Source organism: Gymnoscopelus braueri, assembly GCF_963280865.1.
Source record: "Gymnoscopelus braueri genome assembly, chromosome: 21".
Lineage (NCBI taxonomy): Eukaryota > Metazoa > Chordata > Actinopteri > Myctophiformes > Myctophidae > Gymnoscopelus > Gymnoscopelus braueri.
In genome coordinates this window covers 21,776,170-21,799,224 of record NC_137623.1, presented here as the reverse complement: position 1 = coordinate 21,799,224, position 23,055 = coordinate 21,776,170, and the positions used below count along the sequence as shown (strand labels likewise).

Below are 23,055 nucleotides of genomic sequence, written 5' to 3'. Positions count from 1 at the left end.
AAATTGAAGCCACTGATATTTCTTTTTCTTTTTGTTTTCTCGTGCTTCTATTTCTTCCCTAAGACTATAGTAGACCTATGCTGCTTTGCTTGCCCTGCTGATCATTTCAGGAGTGTCACATTCTATCCATAGCCCTGCAGGCAACCTAAGGTTGATGGTTGAGTGCTTCATGCTCCTGTTCTCTCTCTCATTGACAGAGCTCTCAGAGCAGGCCAAGGCCGACCTGATGCAATTTGAAGAGCAGGAGAGGCAGAGGAAACAGGACCGCTTCGGAGGCCGGGGGAGAGGATTCAGGGGAGGAAGAGGAGGCAGAGGAGGCTTCCCAGGGTTCGGGATGCTAGACTTCAGGGGTGACCGAGGCGGGCGAGGAAGAATGAATAACCAGAGGTTTCCAATGATGGGAAACATGGGCATGCAGGTAAATCACCCAGTTATGTCCTTGCAGTGGGTTCATTTCTACATTTTACTTCATATACATCGGCTATTTAAAAATAGCCGATCTACAAGCTCGCAAGCTTGTATAGATGTCCTTGACATGAAAATGTTTAAGAACGACTACTCTATATCTTCTACTGGCCTCTCCTGTGTGATCATTGCTCCTTACAGTGGGTTGCTTATTATGTGGATCTAACTATTATGTAAAAGAAAGACAATTTGTCCACGGCAGACTGCCGTGAACACCTGCTAAGGGGATAATCTATTGTTTTGCTACATGGCGTAATGCCACTGCTCTTAAAGATTAGCTGGAGTGAGCGCACCGGCTTCAGTGGATAAGATGATTTGAAATGGTTCTCCTCTGGGTTTACCTCATACCTTCTGTCAAGCATCAAAAATACAACGTATTTTCTCACTATGATTCTCAGCTCGACCTATGGCCATTTGCTCATGGAAAAAAGTCAGTTAAACCACTCTTTACCTCCTAATCACTGTTGATATATGGATTATACCAAATCATTTGGCCGTATTCCATTTAGGCAGCATTATACCAAATTCAATTTGCTCTTCGCCCAGGATTTCGTTTCTTGTGGGCTTGTATTATTAAATATCTCTCCTGGCATTTAATCCTTTCATTTACATTGCTCGTTAGTTCGTGCAAGGCCTTTTGAAAGCATCACTATCTGGGGAAGACAAAGTCACTTTTAAACCTGTGACCTACATAAATTGCTTTCTGATGAACCACTGGAAAGTCATGGGATTTGTGAATGAGACTACGATTGTTTAATATTGCAGGACTTGTGAATCATTACGTTAAAGAATCTACATGTTGAGGAATTTGCGCATTAAGCGCAATTTGTGTCAAAGTGACAATTTAGCGAGGCTAGAGAACAAGACTGCCGATGGTAGAAACGGTAGCTCCGATGATCTGTCTCTTATTCTCATTTGGTCCATTTAATTGCTTATTGCAAGCAGCAGCAAGTGGAAATAATGAAATAGGGCAATAATGATCAGCTCCAAGGGTATCCAGAACTTGAACGAATGCTATCAAGTGACATGGATAGAAATCCCTTTAATTAAGACAATTCTGTGCCTTCATTTATATATTATTAGGGTTAGGTTTGGCATCTGCCTAAAGCATCCACATTCGTAGTGTGAACTTACCTATTGAAATCCGATTGCTTTGAGAAAGTAATCCACCGTGACTATTTGTTTTTGACTCTCCACCCCATCAGCCCAGAATGCCTCTTCCTCGTCATCAATATCCTCCACACCACCAGCTGCAGCACCATCACCACCAGCAGCACCACCAGCAGCAGCACCACCAGCCAACAGGCCCCCGAGGGCCGCCGCCCTTCGAGCACGGCGGTCCGCTGGCCCAGCAGCCCCTCATGCCCCTCATGCCCCCGCCGCACCTGGCTCACCGCTCGCCACCGCCCCAGCCACGCCCCCAGATAGAGCAGCCGCCGCCGCCGCGCATGATGAACTCTCCGCCACCCAACTTTGGCCAACATCAGCCTCCTCAGCCCCCGCAGCCTCCGCAATCCAAAAACATCCACATCAACCCCCACTTCAGAGGCCCCACGCCCACGTCCAGCCCCGCACAAGGTAGATTGAAACACCATCAGGCGTCTTAAATTGTAGTTCGTTTTTTTTCCCTAAGGGCTTGTGTGTGAAGTGGGTTCTCGTTTAGTGGTATATGGAAGTAAGCGTGTTTTTGCCAGCTGTAAATTATTTTAGGGTCTTACGATCAGGGCGATTTGTTGCTCCGTAGAGGTACATGATGCCATTCCGGTTGGCAGTTATCCTCGCTCTACTCTGAAAGGTGTCTGGATTAGAATGTCATTTTCTTGTTTGGCTGAATGACACATGAATACGTCTCCCAGCCAGTAATGGGTTTATCCTCCTTTTTTTCCCTGGCAGCATCACCATTTCATTCCCTGAGATGGTTTTATCTGGCCTGTCTGTCCAGTTTACGATTGGAATTCTGTTAGCTCTGTGTGTGTGTGTGTGTGTGTGTGTGTGTGTGTGTGTGTGTTACAGTGCTCTGTAGGGAGTGGGTGATTCATTTCTTGTGCTTTAGAAAAGACTCGTACTCAAAGATCAGGGATATCCTTTAGTTATGATCAAATGCTTGCCTGGCTATGATAGGCAAAAAATAAATAAATAAAGGTACAAGCTGCGGGACAGAAATTTTAGTTCAGTTGCATATTGTTGGTAGAACTGGATTGTGCCAAATGTTGCATGAGATTAACCTCTTTTTGGTGTCAAAACATGAATATGTACTAGTTTCACTTTTCCCATTCTGAATTCTAGCACAGAATGTGATCCTTCTAATTAGGGATGCAGCGGGTAAATGGTTCACCATGTACACGACGACACATGGCCATCCATTTAGGACTAATTAACCGATATTTTTTAAATAACTCATAAATATTATCAAACAGATGCACAGATGGTTAAGAAAAAATGGTGTTTCTTCTTCTCCGGTAGATTTTTACTTTGTATGTGTAAAATAGTGTGTGTCTCCTGGACTGCATAGAGAGTGGGTTTAATGCAACCCTTTGGAATAATATGCGTCTTAGACACGGGACGCGTAGCTAACAACATCACTGCATATACCATACATTTGCTGTGTCCAAGGCTGGAGATGTGCACTGCCAATGTTAATTTGTATAAATATGACGACACGCTACGATTTACCTTATTTAAACAATAACACGCCAAGTGTACACACGTTTACAAAAAAGGGCCCATTCTCTACCTTTATCTCCAGAGCTATGTAACTGCTGTATATAAAGATATAGCCAACCATGATTATTCATGCCTGTGTAACAGCCTTTAACACACAGTTGTCTAATGGACTCCCTCCTTCTTTTCATCTATTGCCTCTCTCTCTCTCAATCTTGCTCCTACCCCTCATTTTAATCTCGCTTCCCCTTCTCTCTCTCTCTCTCTCTCTCTCACTCTGTCTCTCTCTCACCTGCCCCTCATTTTAATCTCGCTCCCCCTCCTCCTTTTCTACCCCTCCACCCATCTCGTTCTCTCTCTCATTGCAGTGCCCTTGATGCCTCCTGCTCAGAGCCAGCCCAGACCTGCTGAGGGTCCTCAGAGGTTCCCTGTGAGTAGCAGCTGCTCCACTCCCCCCCCCCCCCCCTTTTTACTCCATCACATGGTTAGCGTGTCTCTTTTGTGAGGGCAATATCATTACGCCAATTAAGACCCGCCCGCCCTGGCCAAAATACTGTTATAGCAAATCTGTAAACACCGATATGAGTCTTATCTGCACAACTGGAAATGCTTGATAGGGACTTTAGAACGGGTGGACTTTTGGAAGGTCGGGGGGGTTGCAGTGGCAGGGCTTACTTAGCAACTCTTTCATGGATGGGCTGGGGTGCTCAGATATAATGGAATCCCGAAACCAAAATATGCGGCCAGCAAAATGTCACTTTCCGCAAATTTTAGTTTGTGCCTCAAAGCTGATATTTGGGACGCCGTTTTGAATGAATAAAATATGCCAGTGGTTGGTGGATCGATGTGGGGGCATCTTGCCTCTTTTTTTTTTTTTTTTTGTACTACACATTCTGAAGGCCAAATTTCACGTCAAAGAAAAGGGGATTTTAACTCACCAGCTTGCCTGTAAAGAGGAGGTTCTTTATTTCAGCAACAAAGAAACCATGCAAGAGATGATGGGAATCCTTCTGAAGTGATTATTGCATCGGGGGAAAACGGGCTTGCCAGCCAGCCAAAGGGCCTTAAGTTACTCTGTCCCTCCAGCTAATGATACCCAGGCATCAGGTGGCGCTGGTGCTGACTGACATTTTCCTGGAAGGGGCATTTTATATGGATTTATGCAAATCAGCTATTGGAAAATAGCTGCATCCAATTGTGATTTGGGTGGATTTACAAACTCTGTCGACAAAAGAGCCAGGCTCTGATGTTGGTGTGTCTGTTTTTAAGATGAGAAAAAAGAAATTGCAATTTTATTCAGCTCTTCCAATTCTCTATATTGAGCTTCACCCAGTGCCTATTTCTCTGAAGCCAGTGATTGTGGATAGCACAGTTACAGAGAGCTGCCCCCCCCCCCCCCCCCAAAGGAGGGTGTGAGGTGGGGTTTGGAGGGCAACAACTGGGCTGATGATGTGCACCATAGTGTTGGATTCCCCTGCTGTCAATCGCGTTTAGATGGCTGTTACCAAGGACACAATTTGAAATTCTGGTGACATACCACCCGGCAACATTCCATTTACCCCGGAGTACCAGATTACGCACGATTATCATACATTATCATCCCATCAAATTTAATTGTTAAAAAAGAAGTGCAAAATGGGGGTCATAGCCCCTAGTATGACCGAATTAATTTTTTTTGCTGTTGGAGAATGGCCCTGAAATATTCATCTGGAAGCCAGTTGAAGCTAAGAATATGTAATCAATTTTGATAGTGATATTCAGTCTAGCCACAAAATGGCTTCATAAAGACTACACACACAAACACTTTTCAATACCTTCTTGAAATACAATATTGATTATTTCCTATTCTTCTCCTTAGCCCTTTTCATTTTTCACCGGTGAGAAAAGTTACCATCTCTGCATACAGCTCAGCGAACAATGAACTGCAAATAGTCCCTTGCAAGACCCTTTAAAACAAAATGGCAGTTTTAATCCCCAAATTATCCTCCATTGAATAGTTTGACATTTAGCCCCTGACTTCATTATATGACATTTGTCTTTGGCCACCGTTCCCCTTTGCTGAGAGCTATCACAGCATCAGTTACATATTGAACACCCCTCAGTCTGTTTATCAAGGATTAACAACCAGAGGATGAGCCATGTTATTTCAGAGGTATTATGTGGACACCAGAGCCCTCATTGCGCAAACCTGTCTGCATGACCTTAGTAGATACGTGCGATAGTGCCCACAATAACAGTGTGATCCCCTCGCAGTATAAAGCCCCTTTGATTAACTTTCTATTAATCCATTAAGACCTGGAACGCATCTGTGTCCATTTTTTATTTGAGCTAAAAAAAACATTATTTTACACTTTGGCTATTCAAAAATAGCAGATATACAAGCTCATAGTGCGGCACAGAGTGCCGCGGTATGAGCTTGTAGATCTGCTATTTTTGAAAACTCGTGAAAATGTGCACATCTTTGAATACGTGTGTGTGTGTGTGTGTATATATATTGTTTTAAAGCGAAAAAAAATTACTCAAATCTTTGCTTCTGGGGGTCCCTGGAACACAATATTTTGAGATGGGGGGGTCCGCGGCCAAATACATATAATTTTGGGGGCCCTTGACATGAAAAAGTTTGAGCACCACTGATATCGAAACATCCATTTTTCAGAATACTGTTGAGATTTAGAAGATATTTGTAGAATCGGCTTCAGGTCTTAATGGGTTAAGCAACTTTTGAGACTTTGTGCCCCTCTAGCATTCAAACACATCTCCCTCTAAATACCGCCAGGCAGCGGTGGAATAAAGAAGGATTAAGCCTTGATAGGATCTTAAGTAATTTACAATGGGCTCAGAGGAGGTATGCAGCCCCATCTGTGGAAGTGCCACGTGTTGAATAGCAGGTTAATTTTTCAACACAGACGGATGTTTAAGAGAATAAAAGAGACGGTTATAAGGCAGATTCTAATTCCAAGGCGGGATTAAAGGGTTGTTAGTGGGGTTTTTTTCCTCGGAAAGTAGACCGAAGAAGCGGAGTGCGTGCATTGTGTGGAAAGCTCTTGAACGTGCAAAATGGTTGAAACAAAGGAGTGAAGGACTGATAACGTCTGAATGTATGAAAAGCCTCGTTTCCCTGTTAGATGCCCAGGCATTTAGAATTCCATACGAACAAAGCTCCACCTAGCATCAATTTTGCATTACTCACAAATTCATGCTCAAGGGTTTTTCAAATATTGGCACGCATATTGATGTTTACAAGTGAAGATTCTGCATCATTTGTAATGACCCTAGCCATTCAATTACAAGCTCTCCCCGTTCAATGCAATACGCAAGTCCAAATCCCCATTTTTCATTAGTTTAATTTGTTTGTAATTATGGCATTCCCAGCATAGGCCTATAATTCATGAGTTCTGTGCGTTTCCAGGGACCTGGAGACTTCCAGCAGCACGTGCCTGATAATTTTGGCCAGCCTCAGCGGCCCCCTCATCACATGGAACCCTTCAGGGGCCAGCAGCCCCCAGGCCCCCAGGAAAGAGAGCCCTTCTTTATTGGTGGTGAGTCTCACACCCAGCCCTGCTGTATCTGACGCACGCACGCACGCACGCACGCACGCACGCACGCGCGCGCGCGCACGCACACACACACACACACACACACACACACACACACACACACACACACACACACAGGCACACACACAGGCACACACACACACACACACACACACACACAGGCACACACACAGGCACACACACAGGCACAGACACAGGCACAGACAGACACACAGACACACACACAGGCACACACACAGGCCCCATACCCAGCCCTGAAATGAGTTAAAAAGCTCCCTCTTAGCATATATAACCCTACTGGGCATCACCTCTGGCAGTTATACCTACAGGGTATGCTACTAGCGTTCTGGTGCCGCTCTATTAGCAGCACTCATGTTATATGCATGTGCACATACATACATGTGAATGAGCACTCAGAAGGCCACATTCGACATATATTCCCGTTCTTTTCCCACTCACTATAGAGTTAAGTGCAGCACAAACGGTTGTTTACTTGATTCCTGTTGATAGAGACGTTAGGTTTTCATGTCTCCTGCCTTAGATAGGCAGCCGCTGACATGCTCACGACGACTGTTCAAAACTGCAAGAGTAATTTGACGTCTTTGTTGTGGTGGTGGTGTCGTCGTCGCTCACTTTCCCCTCCCGTTTCTCCTCCAGAGAGGAGCTTTCCAGGGCAGCAGCACATGTTTGACCACCAGGGCCCGGCCCCTCTGATGAACAGCGGCAACAACCCGCACCAGCAGCAGCAGCAGCTGCCAGGCCAGGGCCACATGGGCTTCGGCCAGCCGGGACAGTCCTTCAACCAGCCTGGCCAGGGCCTGCTCGGCATGTTCCAGAGAGAACCCCCTAGACCCAACCTCCCTCCCCAGGGCCACCAGGGGATGGCGGGCATGAATCAGCATGGCGGGCCCCCCGGCCAGCCCAGGCCCTTCATGGGCCCTCGTCAGCCCTTCAACCAACAGCAAGGGAACCCTTTCCCCCCTCCCCAGCTCCCGTTTGGGATGCAGGTACGACTGAGAGTAAGTGATATTTACAAACAATAGGTGTATGTGAGTTGTGCTTTTTTTTGCATGAAGTGATTCTGAAGGTTTGCGGCATGTTTACGCACAACCGGCATGCTGTTTATTTATTTGTCTGTCCCTCCACTAATTGAACATGAATGCTCCAGCAAACATATGTTAATTTATATCCGCTTACTGTGATATTTTCAATGCCATCCACCCAATGCTGCCTCTTACAATTATTGCACACGGCAAACAATAAGCATCCTTTTTCTATTGTGAATTCATGAATTTCACTTCAGTTTGCTCTAGATTATTAAAATGGTGGAGAATAGAGTAATGAACACATAAATAAACCAAACTAGTTTTATATTCGCTGTTACTGAAGCGTTGAGGAGGAAGAAGACTCATGTTTATTTGAGTCCCCCCTTTTGAGGCTGCTATGGAGACGCATAGACAAGAGCTCCCTCTAGTGACAGAGTCACTGTTATAATACTACTATGCGGCTATGTGAGGACACCCATTGGAGGTTAATTATATGCAGAGTATATACACTTGGAAGAATATTAAGAGTGGCTTTTATTAGGAAACTGGGATATACCTAAACATTCTTAGGGGGTTCAGCTTTGACTTAGGCTCAGTTTTCTTACTTTCACTTTTATTTATTTATTTATATATTTATTTATTTTCACTATTTTATTACGTCATTTGAAGGGCTTATTGCAGGGCCCTCCTCTCCCCCAGCTTCAACACCATGAACATCAGCCCATGCACCAACAGCAACAACATCATAGGCAGGACTTACCCCACCAGCACCAGCTAAACCCCAGTGAGCAGCGGCCCATGATGCACCACAGCCAGAACCCCTTCCATCAACAGCAGCTGCACGGCAGCCCCAGGCAAATGACCCCCCGTCCCCAGAACGTCCAGCAGCGCAATGCTCCCATCAGACCAAGGATGGTGAGAGATTAACATGAACCATTTTCTGCTCAATGGTTTTATAATGTGCCGCTGAAATCGGTGCCTGACTTGACTTTCACTCCGGTCTCCTCCGATTTCAGCGCATAAATCTCTCTGCATCATTTCTCTACCCAAAATTACGCCTAAGAAACATTGTGCTATTGCAGATAAAGGCATATATATTTTTTTACTTTGTGTTCCAGCAGAACCCTCCTGCCTCCAAGCAACAAATACAGATCCTTCCCCAGCGCAACAGCAACCTCAGAGAGCTCCCCGTTGCACCCGACAATACAAACATGAACAATGCCCGGCCCACCTCCGCCCCCAATTTCAGGCCGGTTGCCAAGGCAACACAAGGGGTGCGACCCGGGCAGAATGCTCCGTCGATGCCTGGCGGTGGCAGAGGAAGGGGCCAAGTTGCTGCCAAGACGACACCGCAGCCAGGATTGGCGGGGAGGACAGTGGTTCGGAAGGAAATCCCAAGTGCTCAGTCCAACCCGAAGCCACCACAGGTCAGATTTTCAGCACCAGCAAGATAAGGGGGGGGGGGGGGGGTCTTGATGTATTTTCAGTACAGAGATTTTAGATAACTGTTTTGTTTTGTTTTGTTTTATATTATTTTTATTTTATTTTATTTTATTTTCAGTGATTCTCTGTGAATTAGAATTGAAATGTAGATGAGACTATGAGATTTACTGAATGTTGCCCACCCCCCCCCCCCCCCCCCCCCCACCCCACGAGTCTTCCTTGTTAAATTAATTCACTCTGAATTTAACATTGAATTAGTGAGCTCAGCCAAGCTCATTAGTGTGCTGAAGAGGTCTCCCGTTTTATTAATGACCTAATCATAAGGTTATTAAAGACAGTGTTCAGTCCATTGGAAGAAGAAAAAAAAACTAAGATCAATACCATCAGATATTTCTCTGGGGTTTCGACTCATTACAGCTGTGAGGGTCATGCCAATTGCTGCGGTTGTCCCGGTCCGAGGGGGACGTGCGGTGATGCTTTTCCATTTGTGTTTCTGTATGACAGGATCCTGATGAAGACGAGGAGACGCGGCAATATCGCTTGAAGATCGAGGAGCAGAAGCGACTGAGGCAGGAGATCCTGAGGAAGAAGGAGATGAGGAGGCAGATGCAGGCGGGCCTCAGGAAGAAGGAGCTCCTGGAGAGACTCAACGCCCAGGCCGGCCCCCAGAGCCAAGGCCCGACTTCATCCCAGAATCAACCTCTGCAACAACAACAGCAGCAGCAGCAACAACAACAACAACACCAACAACAACTACATCAGCAGCAGCAGAACCGGCAGCCTCCACCGCAGGCCCTACAACAACAACAACAACAACACCATCATCAACAGCCACCACAGCAACAACCGCAGACACAGTTCCCCCCTAGACCCCAACAATCACAAATATACGCGGGCACCACCTTCGCCCCCAACGGCACGCCTCAGGCTGCTTCCCCGGCTCGTCCTAATGTCAAGACACGGCTGCAGATGGGAAGGGGAGGCCTGCAGCAACAACAAAGCCCTAGGCCTGGTCCCAACCAGGTGTTTGTGCAACAGCAGCAGCAGCAGCAGCAGAGACAGAGCATTGCGCCACAGAACTTAAACAGGCCTGGCGGTCAGATCCAACAGCCCCAGGCTGGTCAAAGGATCATGCCCATCCAGGGAGTCCCTGGCGCCGCCGCCGTCCAGGGTCAAACACTGGGTCTCAAGCCTGGGGTAAAAAGGACTGTGATGCAGCGAGCCAAGAGTGCTGCTGCTGAGTGCCCGCCGGTCCCACAAAAAGTCAGAGTGGTCAAACTTTCAGGATCGGTGAGATTCTTTTCATTATTATTTTTTTTCATTTATACATTGTTTTTGTTTCGTTTTCCTCTCAAAAAAAGTTGCTGTCGTAGTATGTATGAACCAACCGCCATAACATTCTTTTTTTCCCCTCCTTTTTTTAAAGTTTTAAATGCCAATGATTGCCCTTCCTGGGCCACTTTTGATATCAAAAAGAGTTCTAACCTATGGGAATGACATGTTGTGATGTCTGTGTCATTTTGGCAAAAATTGATCCATAAAGTGTACCACGAACCGAGATACCTTAACACACATCTTACCTTTAGAACCCAGAAAGGCAGCAGTCATTAAAGTGAGCCGCATGACATTTATCTATAGCGTTGGGGACATTGTATCACTGCTCTTAAAGGTTGACTTCCTTTTTTCTTTTTTTTCTTTTAAGGGCAGCACGCTATCCTCTTAAAGACAATCGAAGTGAAACAGGCATCGCGGCAACACAGATTCCATCCACAATTGTGCTCGCGCTCTTGCCGCTGGTTGATTAGTCACCACCGCGGCCTTAATTACACATTAATCTCCACTGGAAAAATCCCCTACAAAAGGCGTGCATGTAAAACATTCATACTTGTCATTGATGAGGCACGTTGCGGTGAGATGTGATAGTATTTTGGAATAAGCCGCTTTTCCAACTCCATCCCAGAGGATCAAGCGGCAAAGCCAGAATTGCATGCTCACTGCAGATGAAGATAACTGGGTGTCTGGGTGCATTAATGGAAACCTGTGCCGAGCTATCTGATGTGCTGCATCTCAGGGAAGGAGGGGCGGGTGGATGGATGCGGGGGTGGGGCTGGGGATTGGAGGTGGAGAGAGTAAGATGGATATGGAGAGAGAGAGAATGAGAGCTAAGGCCCGTAGATTCTCCAGATGCTCCTCTCGTATGCATTGTTCTGCTGTCATCGACGGCAGCCTGACAATGTTATCTCCTCTCTCTACTTTTCCGTCTCTCTCCCTCTATCTCTGTTTGTATGTCCCTCTACCGCCCATCTCTCTCTCACTCCATCAGCCTGTCTCTCAAGTGCGAGCCTGAACACAAAGGCACATAAATCAAAGATCCAAGTAATTAATCTTTTCTAACGTGGTTTGGATGGAGGGATGCCACCATAAATACCTGTGTTAAGAAAGTTGCCACTTTTGTAGGGATTTGGATTTGTATAGCTTAGGCACACAGATAAGGGCCAAATTACATTTTCATCAGGAATAATACAAAGCAACGCAAGGCTCAAAAAGCTGGTGCGGTTGGAGAAGGGAGCTGTGGGGGGAACGGACAAGGGGCCGTGAGGTGGGGGTACAACACATCAAGTCTCTGTTCCAGTGTAATGCAGCTTAGCATTTGATGGGCGCAATCAGGAGCTGTGATTTCTATAGAAGGGATTAATCCATTTACTCCCGACTGGGGACAGGTCAGAGATATGCCCCCCCCCACTCCCGTATTGATCTGTCACATCTCTCTGCAGAGGGAGGAGGAGGAGAGACGACCTTCAATTCCTCCCCATGTGTGTCAACACAGCCGAGTCTGTGACTTTATTTGATAATGAGACCATCACCTTGTTGGGATGATCCCTCATTCTTTCCCTCCATCTTTTCTGTGGACTGTCGCAGACGGTCTGATAGGGATCCGACTCAAACACTCCAAGTGCCACCGTGGACATGGCCTCCTGTATCACCTTCTGTACAATCTGGGAACCCATCGCCAAATAAAAAAGGAAAAATAGCGCCCTCTGCGGTTTTTTACTATTTCACTTAGCTCTGGGGGGGAGCAAAATGGAGCACCCGTGCACAAGGAAACCGGGGTTTTGGTCTCCCTTCAGCCTTTCACTTCCGGTGGTGCGACTATGTTTTTATTCCCACTAACAATATTTCTACACGGAACACTAACACCACTTCTCCCAGAGAACATGGATCGTTTTGGTTATAAGCCCACTTGTTTCTATGATGAAGGAGCAAGTTAAAATGTGAATATCTTTCCGTGGTTTTGTCTGCTCCGAGGACGCTATTGTTAAATGAGTTTCGGTTTGTTTCTAGTGGGGAAGGATCGGCAGACACATAAATCCCGCCCACTACATTTGGTAAAGCGCGGCCTGCTTCCTGATCTGAAGGCACGCCCACTTGTAGGCCAGTGCGTACACGATATGACGAACCCCCCCCAACAGATTCAAGCGGAGAGCAGAATCTGTTCTTCAGAGATTACCCTCTGTATTGTTCATAAAATATGACACTTAAGCTAAATTGCTATTGTGTATTTGACTGTGATGTGATGAGACGCTGGTTGGATTGATGATTGAGATGCTTAAACTGGGTCTCGTCTTTTGTCATCGTTCTAGGACGGCAGCGGCCCAGCGCAGCAGCAACAGGGCATCCGGGCGATTCCTCAGCTCACCCCAGGACCACAGAGGAAGGTCACACTGCCCGTGCAGCCGCAGCAGCACCAAGGCCCGGCCCTGACGGCCCAAGCCGGCCGAGGGACCACAAGCAGCGGCAACCCTCAACCGAACAGAGTACGTCACAGACAGATAGACAGACAGCTACCTGGGACCGGCGGCGGGGGTGAAACCCTCTCCTTTACACCGGTCACCTGCGAAAACCCCTGTCCAGCACCCCGCAAGCAGTAAAAGGCAGTTTTAAATTGAGAGACTGAGAGATTGAAATGCCCCCCCCCCAAAGTTCTGTGCGTGTGTGTTCAGCAGACATCCCAATCGAGTGGCGGCGGTAATAAGACAGGACAGTGTGCCAGGTGCCGTAGTATTGACAAGCCTGGGAGTGCTGAGGAACACGGGGCGCTACAACCCCGGGCTCCCCTGGTCTCTCTGCACGCCTGTCACCAGCAGGCTGCTGTCAGAGCACCGCCACACCGCCTGACACTGACGGGGAGAGGCAGCCACCAGAACACGCTCTCTCTCAGTCTCTCTCTCTCTCTCTCTCTCATACATTCTGCCCCTGCAACCCCCCCACACACACACTTCTCTATTTCTATATCTCTCTCTGCCTCTCAGGGTATCTCCCTCCCTCCCTCCCTCCTCGTCCTCCTCTGTGGCTCCAGAAACACACCTCTCAGTCACTCCGCTCATGGGGCTCGCTCATGCGGCTCGCCGCCAGCGGCGGCAAACGCTGCATGTAGGAATATGATAAGTCAATCAAGTGAACCCTGGAGGTGTCTGAATAAGCCCGCATGAACATTTCTATTTAAATTTTCATTTGTGCTGGTAAACAGTGGAGCCTTGTAGACGTGTCACACACGTCTTCTCCACACAGCTGCGCTAACGCGGGATTAACACCTCAACTTCTTCTACATAAGCAACGGGGTTTAATCCACCTTTCCGACCCACCCTCCCTTCTCACTTTTCTACCTCTCCCGTTCCCTTTTTTTTCTGCTCACCTCTTTCGGCTTCTTGGCTTGGGTTTTGCGCACAGGTGGTGGTTCCGAGCCGGGGCCGCGGTAGAGGAGGCGTGGGGCCGGCCGCTGCTCAGATGGGCAGAGGACGCCCGATGGCCACCAGACAGGCCCAGAGGGTCCCGGAGAGCCAGCCCTGTACGGTGTCCATAGAGGGCCTCTCCTCATCCACAACCGACACGCAGCTGAAGAACCTTCTCAACTCCATTGGCCCTTTACAGGTGAGCGCTCCATAGAGGGTTTACGTTTTCACACTTTTTTTTTTAATTTTCATTTTATTGTAATTTTACATGTTTTTCCACATATGATACTTATACAAATAACCAAAAGCAATACCGACCCCCCAACATGCGCACACACAAAACCAAAACAACCCCATCTAAAACCAAAAGTGTGAACCCCCTCCCTACCACATTTGGATTGGCTTGAATATATGAATGTGAGATGGGAAACAGTTTGGGGAAAAAAGTGTAAAATAAATAAATTGTTGGGTCAATACATACAGTTTCATGCCGATAATCAAAGCATTGCTTTTGCAAACATTAGGATCTGACATTACAGATTGTTAGCAGTAGTGTTATGGCTCATACACTAGCAAAAAAAATCTGTGAACCTGCCCCTGATATTGTTTAGGTTTCCTTATCAGGGTGAACATAATTTATTTTCTAGGAATACAAGCAGCCATTTATGATACATCCATCTGTCCCTACTTGGCAGTCCTTCATCCACTTCCAATAACGTGCAATGCCTTTGTTAGCTGTCACAAGAGCTAAAAAAAAGTTAATTTGCTGCCTCAAACCATTGATCAAGGATGTTCCCTCAATAACACATACGAGGACATACGATGTTTCCAATGATATACACTGTACCTTACCACAGTTTTTAAGCCTTTTTGTAAAGGCAAGGTTTCGGTCTTCACACACTGGCAGATTCATAGCACATGGAATGAAATGCATCTACTGTGATCATGTAGCACCCCCTGTGTGATACTTTTAATATTGCAGCCTCTTTCTGTTCACCACTCCCTCTTGTGGTGGATGCCAGACTTTTTAATGGTGGTGTCAAATTTAATGTTTGTCCCCCCCCTCCCCACATTTTTAGATGTTCAAAATGCTGCCCCAGCAGAGGAAAGCCATTGCTAGATTCTCCACCTACCAGCATGCCTCCAGTTTCCAGATGAGCTTCCACAGGTAACAGTTTCACCATCATTGCTCGTCTCGGTTTGGCAAAATAATTATATTATCACGTTACGAGTTACAAGACGGTGGTAGTATAACCAGAATAATTCACACCTGAAAGCACAGCATGGACGGATATTGCTGACATGATAAGGAGAGTCTGATAGCTGCTCAGCTACCTCTCGTTCTGTGGTCATGATGCTCGATCATGACAGCAAATCATAATTCTTTAAAGCAGCACTATGTAACTTTTTAACTATAGCATATTATGCCCCACAAAATTATGTTTAAGCAATAACAATCATCCTTCCATAAATGTATAGACTCAGGCAGGTCCCTGTTAGGGGCTTGACTGTATTACAATGTATAGGGGAGACGATGAGTTTCATCCTGGCATTTGCCAAGGCACCAAGGCAGAACTGCCCGTCAAAGCAAAGACTGGCCAATCACAGCGTGTCCTCGCCGAACATGCTTGCAGAGACTGTTGGGTAATGAAGTCAAAGACGTTGGCTGCCATGTTATTTGTGTCCAAAGTGGCCACTCATACCCCAAACTACATAGTGCTGCTTTAATACTATTGTATTACAGCTCAGAGTCAGACAAAAAAACAACGCTGTTAATTATCCTTGTTAACTGTTATTACACAGGCATATGATCGATTTATCCCACATCGACGTGTCACTGATTGACGGATGAGGAGTGCAGTAGAGCAAAGTGAGATCTCTGATAAGAGGTGGCTGTCCCCTGATGTGTGAGGCTCGCGCGTGCAGCCAAAGAAGAACCCGTTGGACCAACTCTCGGGTCCTTTATGGCTCACTGAAGCTCTACGGCTCTCTAAGCTCAAGCCCCAGCACAAGCTCCGATCTTCATTCATCATTTACTGACTTCAGAGCAGTGAACAGCATCATCTGCCCTAGCTGCGTACTTGCCTGTGGTTGAACTTGGTTGAACCAGTGTCCAGTGTTGTTCGAATGGCACTGGATAGAAGAAAGATACTGGACAGTGGCTTTATTTTGTAGTTTGTTTGAACACTTTGTGCACCTGGCATGGACACTAAAAAGTAGCTGCAGACATGGGATAATGGTTGCTCCTCTCAGCAGTCAGGTTAATGATTACAAAATGTGTAAATGTTGAGGATTAAGAGTGTTTTGGGGAGTCGTCTATAATTTCCGACTTCGTCCTGATAGTTATGCGCCTTTGGATTCGCGGCCCGCTGTTTGGTTTGGGTGCAGGAACAGTTGAACCCGTTCTCATGGATTCCTCCTTGGCAGTGTCGTTTTTCCTTCTGTAGATGGCAGTATTTCATAACTAATGTGGAAAGTGAGGGTTCTCCTTTTTATCCAACATGGCTTTCAGATAGAGATCAGTCTCCAGTTTTTTGTTAAATGGCACTGCCTAGTGGAGAGCTTCTGTTAAAGCATTATACTGGCCTGACTTTGCGTTCATGACCATTTTAATGTTTGACACTGTTCAGGTGGTTGAAATCCATTTTGTCAGTGCCTCTAAACATGCATTAGGGTTTTCCTAGTTGTCTTGGGAATGGTCAGTTCTGTGACCAGAGAATTGGTGAATTCTTGCGGCGTTCTTTGGGTAATTGAGTTCGTCTGATAAACTGATGTGAATGTTTCGTCGGAGTAGGCCCTTCACCATTAATTGTAATTAATCATTTGACAATTACTGTAGCTTGTTTCAAACGATAATTGGGTCTTGTAACTCATACTGTGAAGACATTTATGAAATCTGGAATACATTTATGTTGGTAATTTCATTTTTTACATCTTTTAGTTGTATGGCTTTGGTTTCAGAATAGTTCCCTATTGCTATTCTGTGCATGCGTGTAGTGTGAAGGGAGTGAGTGTGTGAGTTTTGTAGAGTTGAACTTTTTTAGGATTATTATAACCTGAACTAGAAAATGGTTGGTTAACGTTAACATAGCTCATCGTTTTTTTGTTTGGGGGAGATCTGTAGGAATGGCTTATATTTCACACAGTCAATTTCTGACAGTCTCTTGACCTGGTTATTTCGGCAATCAATACAGTATGTAATGTAGAAGTTGCACACTTCTTCTGTCCTTCAGATGGCAATTGAAATGCCTTTTCACTGAGTTACATGGGCCCTTACTGTAGATCCTCGGTTCATTTTTCACGTGTGGAGGAGCATAAGAGGTGAATTTTCTTTTCAAAAATACCTACGGGGGATGCCTGACATAGGGGCATCCTTAAATATTTGGCACTCGGGTGTATTGGCTTATTCGTTTCAATTTTGAAAGTATACTCTTGATGATGTAATGTCATAGCCAGTAATAATGCGAAATTGTTTCAAAGAATGCGCTAGGAAAGAGGTGTTGTAGTCAATTGCATTCACTTGTACAATAGTACTATATCCAGTACAATACTACATTTTAACATTAATATCAGCAACTCAACATACTGTAGGGTCGTGTCTGAGGCTGAGCATTGCATGCGTAATATGTAATTTATCAAGTCCCGGACGGTAACTTTACTCCCCTAAATACTTTCTAATCAATTTCCGTCACCAGCTGTCAAGAAAGAATACACACAGGAAATATGTAGCATTTCCTTAACCGTGCAGTTTATAAAATGACTTTACAAGTAACAACTACAGTGTTTTATTATTCTACTTCACCCCAAGACGATCCCTTTTAGTTTTTCTAAAGTATTTTTTCTTTTCGTTTTCTTTTTTTGTCTATGTGTACAGCGTGCAAATTTTTTTGTTGAAAGATTTCTTGAACAATTAGTGCTACTTACAGAAACTCATTCAGCTTCGGACAAAAGCCGTTATAGTGTACAGTACGCGTCAAAAAGCGAGGGGGCAACCATTATCTGTGTAGTCGAGATCATGTACATAAGTAGACTAGAACGTCTCACTGAATGTTTATCTTTTCCAAAATGTTTTGAGTTCAACTTTCAAAGTGTTGTATGTATCAAAATAACATTTTATACAAGTGTCCACTAGACAACAGTCTTCATTGTAGAACCAAACGCAAAGAACATTGCACCACATTTCTGTTTATACATATATTGAAAACATTTTAAAGGGAGAAGAAAAATAATAATAAAAAATATGGCCAATGTACCATGACCTTGCAGGTATGTGAAGCCGGTTAACTTTTCTAGCCCAAAAATGTGTTTGTGTCTGATGTCTATGTGTCTGGTGGTTTTATAAGGTTATTTGTGTGAGGTGCTCATTTGTTGTCTCAAGTATTCAGTACTGTATTTCACATCGCCAGCGTTCCCTTGCCCCAGTTGTCAGTACTGTAGCGCTTTACATTTCATGAGATTTTTACAAGTTTCTAATGCCTGATACGCAACAAATGAGTATTTCTAAACATCTTATTTACAGAAAAAATATATATATAGTCATTACACAAGTAAATACTTCCACTTTATTTTAAACATTAAGATGGAATGCCATTGGATTTTACCATAAAATTGGGTTCCCCTCGAGAAGAAGTTTGTGCAAGATTTGCCATTATTGACGGCTGTCTTCCATTGTCAGAAATGAGAGACTAATTATTGATCTGTGATGTCATGCTGATGTGCAGGGCATGCATGCCCTGTGAATACATGCCCCCAATAATGACTCCGTACATGAATTGCATTAGGTGATTGTGCCACCACCATTAATGTTCTTCCTTGACTATGAGTTAATTTTAGTTTGAGTTCAAGATAATGCAGCTTTTCTGGAACTAGTAGTGCTGGACTAAAATGAAGCATAATTTGGGCAATTTAACCCATTTAGACCTGGAACCCCATTACGTAACTATACCTTTCAAGCCGGGAACCTCTTTTGGGGTTGTTGTTGCTGTTTACAGTATATAGCCATCCCACTGGACCGCATCCATTTTTTAAAAATGTTTGAATAAATATTTGAAGTTTTTCAGAGGTCAGGATTTAGAAGGAGTTTTTAGAATCGGCCTCAGGTCTAAATGGGTTAAGTGAAGTCTTTTAACTCGGTCCCCTATTCTCCATTATATCGACTATGGAAGTGCAGGCCATACATTACATCTTGATGACATCACAGGTGAGAAACCAGATTGGAGTTGTTCATGTTGATAAATACTCATTGGGCTGGCCTAATGGGAATTATGGAAATGATTAAATTCATTGGTATTCCCCTTAAATTCCTCATTACTGATGGATTAAATGCATCCTATACACATACCACAGACGAAGTTAAAAAGAAATAGGATCATATACCTCACAATTAGTAGTAGATATCGAAGCACTTACAAATATATCGGTACACAAGGTCTGAAAATATGGGGGCACTTTTTGGATGTTACATGATGGCTTCCTAAACTTCTTGTAAAGTTTAAGAGGTTGCATGTTTGTAAATGCTTTTGTGCTTTGTTAGTTGTAACTTGTTTTTATGTTACCAACTGACATTTTTATTGGAACTGATTTTTCTTTTCTTTTTTTCTTTGTTTTATTCCTTTTGTGTTTTGAGCTAAAATGATACGGTAGTCATTGTACCTCAGATATGCAATGCTATCTACTACTTTGGATGCTATGCATTACATTTTGGGATTAAATGTCCTTTAATTTTATAGTTTAGTAAATCCCATGGATTTGAATGAGTATTTGGCAATGCCATTCATGGTGACATCATTACAAGACTTACTGTCTTGTAATGCTAGAACAGGTTCATATTGAACCTATTTGTATCTTTAGTTTAAGAAGATTAATTTATACACGTACCGTGCAATAGAACCTATTTGTACCTTTATTTTAAGAAGATTCATTTTTATATATTCTATATACTATTCTAACACTAACTTGGTTTGCCTAAAATACTGGTTTCCCTTGACATCAGGTTGTTTTCTATTGAAAATATGTCCTGAATAATTTGGTGATTCAGTACAAAAGGCTTCATTGTCCATTAAGCAAATTGATATTAAGTTGTCTTTTTAAGCTATATTTTGGAAACGTGACAATCATCATTCAAAATGTGGTTATTGAAAGTGACAATAACTAGTAATGGGTGAAATAATTTTTATTGTGTATTTTTCCCACAACACTTTCTCTTTTCATCAGGTACATTTGATGGAGTTTAATTTTGCAGGTTGGGAGCATGTTCCACTTCTGCGTCATCCTGAATTAACAATTTTTCTCCCTTTTCCCTAGGTGAGATCATATTTACTGAAGCATAAGAGGAATGTCACAAAGCAGGATCTAAGAAGTTTATTATATAAATAATAATAAATAACACAAAACTTTTCTTAACTCACTTAATCTGCAAATTAAACTCCTGCTCCTCAACACGAGCCTAAAAAGTTGTATAAAGCTGTTTTCCAGCTTGAGAAGCGATCCTGCTTTGTGAAGTCCTGGTCTTTCCACAATTCTAACAAGTGTTTTCAGTCCTTTTGCAGGGTTGTGGCCGTGGAGCTTTAACTGAAGATTTTTGATGAAGATTTACCTGTATTTACTTACTTATCATTATTGACATTGACTAAACTTCTTTTCCTTGTTGCTGCCATTGTTGAATAGAACCCTAAAGCCTGATTTCATACTTTGTCCCACGACTGTGTTGCGTGCTGAGAACAGCCGACCTACCAGCTCACAACGCATCGCGGATACGACGTGCTGTGAGCTTGTAGGTCCACTATTCTGTTCTCGGCGTGCGACACCATTGTGCGACGGAGCATAAATTAGGCTTAAGCCTTTCGTATCAAGCAGGGCGGCCTACCTGGATTACCATTGTTATGTAGCCCAGTGGATGGAGGTTTCCATCTCTGTGACGACTGCGGGCTTCTCAGATCAGACACTTGTAACTGTAAAAGCCACTCTTTTTGGCTTCCACTCCGCCAAAGTCATGCCAGCTCTCTTGGCACGCTTTTGTACAGTTGGATCTTTTGAAAAAAGACATCACCACTTCCTCATGTTGGAAACTGTGCACCTGACAGTGACTGAATATGTTCTCATATGACGGCTAATAACTGTACTTGACAAACTGACCTGAATATTGAGTGAAAATAACCTGTTATACAAACTCGTTTGAGGTTTTGATGTGTGACATGAGGTTGCTTGTTTTTTTATTTTATAAGTTATTCTGTCATCATAACAAAATTTGTTTCGATGCCATGCATTGAATTGTATGTTATCAAAAAGAGATGCAAAGTTTGTACCTTGTTTGATAATGGAAACGTGAAAACAATAAAAATGTTTTTCAAGCTATACTCACTTATCAGTCTGTTCTGTAATTATTTTTTGTGGTCATTGAAAAATAAGGTTGAATAGTCTTATTTGAAACAAGAATGCTAATAACTTGGAATCTGACAGTGTTTGGTTTGTAGCATCAACAAATCAATGTTTTAGTTTTTGGTGGTTGGTGTTAAGGGAGAAACTATGTTGGTATCTAAACCAGTCTTCTACTGAAAAGAACTTCTAAACCCTTAACCTGGAGCTTTGGATTGTGAGATTAGCACAGTTCTGGGAATGGGTTTGAGGCCATGTGTTAGTACAGTCGTCAGAGTCACAGGACATTCTGAGACCTGGGCCACTACTGTTGGACCGTGGTTCTAAAATTGGGATCCAGGGACCCTCAGGGTTACTTGGGTGGGGACCCTTGCAGGTCTGTAACTCTGTAGTCTCGCGTAGCCAGACAACTATTCCACAATCTCCGAATGCTATTTGAAAATTGTGGGAGGCAACAGTCTGGCCACGCGAGACTAGTAACTCTGAGACGACCGTACACATTTGTTACACTGTCAGGGTTATGGGGTCCTTGAAATTAGAAAGTTTGAGAACCAATGCAGCAGAATTTACTGCCAGAGGCACTGTTATCACTATCACTGTAGACATTTATAGGGCAATAAAGCCACAGTTCAATCTTAATGTCCCTGAATCCAGAGGGAATTGCCAGCATTGTCTGCCACATGTACTAGTTGATGTAAACGCTTGAGGTTCAAACACAATTGCAGGGGCAACTCCTTTTCTCAGTTGTGTAAGTATTAGTATAACAAATTGTTGTTGATCCAGATTTTAAGTAAAGCAAAGCATGATGCAGTCCAGTGGGATGGTGATGGTGTGTTTTGGACCATGTAGATGTGTGTGTGTGTGAGAGAGAGACCTGATGACTTGCGGTCAGTACCTCCACAGAGGTACCACCGTTCACCATCCAGAAAGCACTCCAGCACGCTGCTTAGAAACGGGGGGAGGGAGAGTTGTGCTTTTCCAGAGAGACGCAGACTGTTCCATGTTTGCAGATGTCAACATTTGTAGAAGCCGTTCCTCAACTCTCTCCAGCAAGACGCGAGGAGAGGGCCTCCGGAGGGATTAGAAAGGGGTTCTGTTTACCTGCTCTGTGGAATGCTCTCGCTCGGGCGCTTTTGTATCTCTCAAGAGACCCAAGGTCATGGCTCTGGAAGAGACGGGCCGCTTTGTCCCCCTCCCAAGTTTCCACCTCACAGTATCAACAGCACAACACAATGTAGTCGACTGGGGAGAAGGAAATGGAATTCCTATTCATGTTACAACAGTGTTCAGCAAACCCGAGGTTCAGTTTTCCTTTCTGCCTTTGATAAATCTGCGTGGGGCCAGGGTGTTCTTTCCATAAATAATTCACTATATTTATCAGTTATTTGAGTAATATTTTGCATATTCCCTTCTCACTTGTTGTCAGTGGTGGTGTAGCCTATGTGCCCTTGTTTGATCGATGTAGTCTATACCACTGGTTCTCAAAGTGGGGTCCCGGGGACCACCATGGGTCCTTGAGGTTTCCAGGGGGTCCCCAGCGAAATGGACAGTTTAACCTCTATAATAACCCTAGTTTATATTTCAGCTATTAAAAAAAATGCAGATGTACAAGCTCACGTCCATTGCATTGCAACACAATTTGAGCTTATGGATCTGCTATTTTGGAAACATTTAGAGAAATCTTGAATTGTGAAAAGTTATTTTTGCATTATTTTTAACAATATAAAGCTTCTCTTTTGAGGTCCCTGGCACAAAATATTTTAGGAGGGGGGTCAGTGG

At 44.2% G+C, this 23,055-nt stretch overlaps 1 protein-coding gene across 5 annotated transcripts in view; it reads left to right on the top strand.

Annotated features, from left to right (window-relative positions):
- Window positions 1-21,257, top strand: part of rbm33a (RNA binding motif protein 33a) — a 48,687-nt gene extending 27,430 nt beyond the window's left edge. Inside the window, exons 8-19 of one of the 5 annotated variants that reach the window (XM_080417167.1) lie at window positions 198-418; window positions 1,671-2,043; window positions 3,495-3,556; window positions 6,536-6,665; window positions 7,341-7,690; window positions 8,399-8,644; window positions 8,848-9,156; window positions 9,677-10,462; window positions 12,814-12,987; window positions 13,901-14,101; window positions 14,982-15,070; window positions 15,706-21,257. In XM_080417167.1, the coding sequence (XP_080273293.1) occupies window positions 198-418; window positions 1,671-2,043; window positions 3,495-3,556; window positions 6,536-6,665; window positions 7,341-7,690; window positions 8,399-8,644; window positions 8,848-9,156; window positions 9,677-10,462; window positions 12,814-12,987; window positions 13,901-14,101; window positions 14,982-15,070; window positions 15,706-15,754 (2,990 nt within the window). In that variant the 3' untranslated portion in view covers window positions 15,755-21,257. Of the gene's footprint in view, window positions 1-197; window positions 419-1,670; window positions 2,044-3,494; window positions 3,557-6,535; window positions 6,666-7,340; window positions 7,703-8,398; window positions 8,645-8,847; window positions 9,157-9,676; window positions 10,463-12,813; window positions 12,988-13,900; window positions 14,102-14,981; window positions 15,071-15,705 lie in introns of all 5 variants that reach the window. The other 4 variants (XM_080417169.1, XM_080417168.1, XM_080417166.1 and 1 more) reach the window with 4 other exon arrangements.
- Window positions 21,258-23,055: the final 1,798 nt, after the last annotated feature.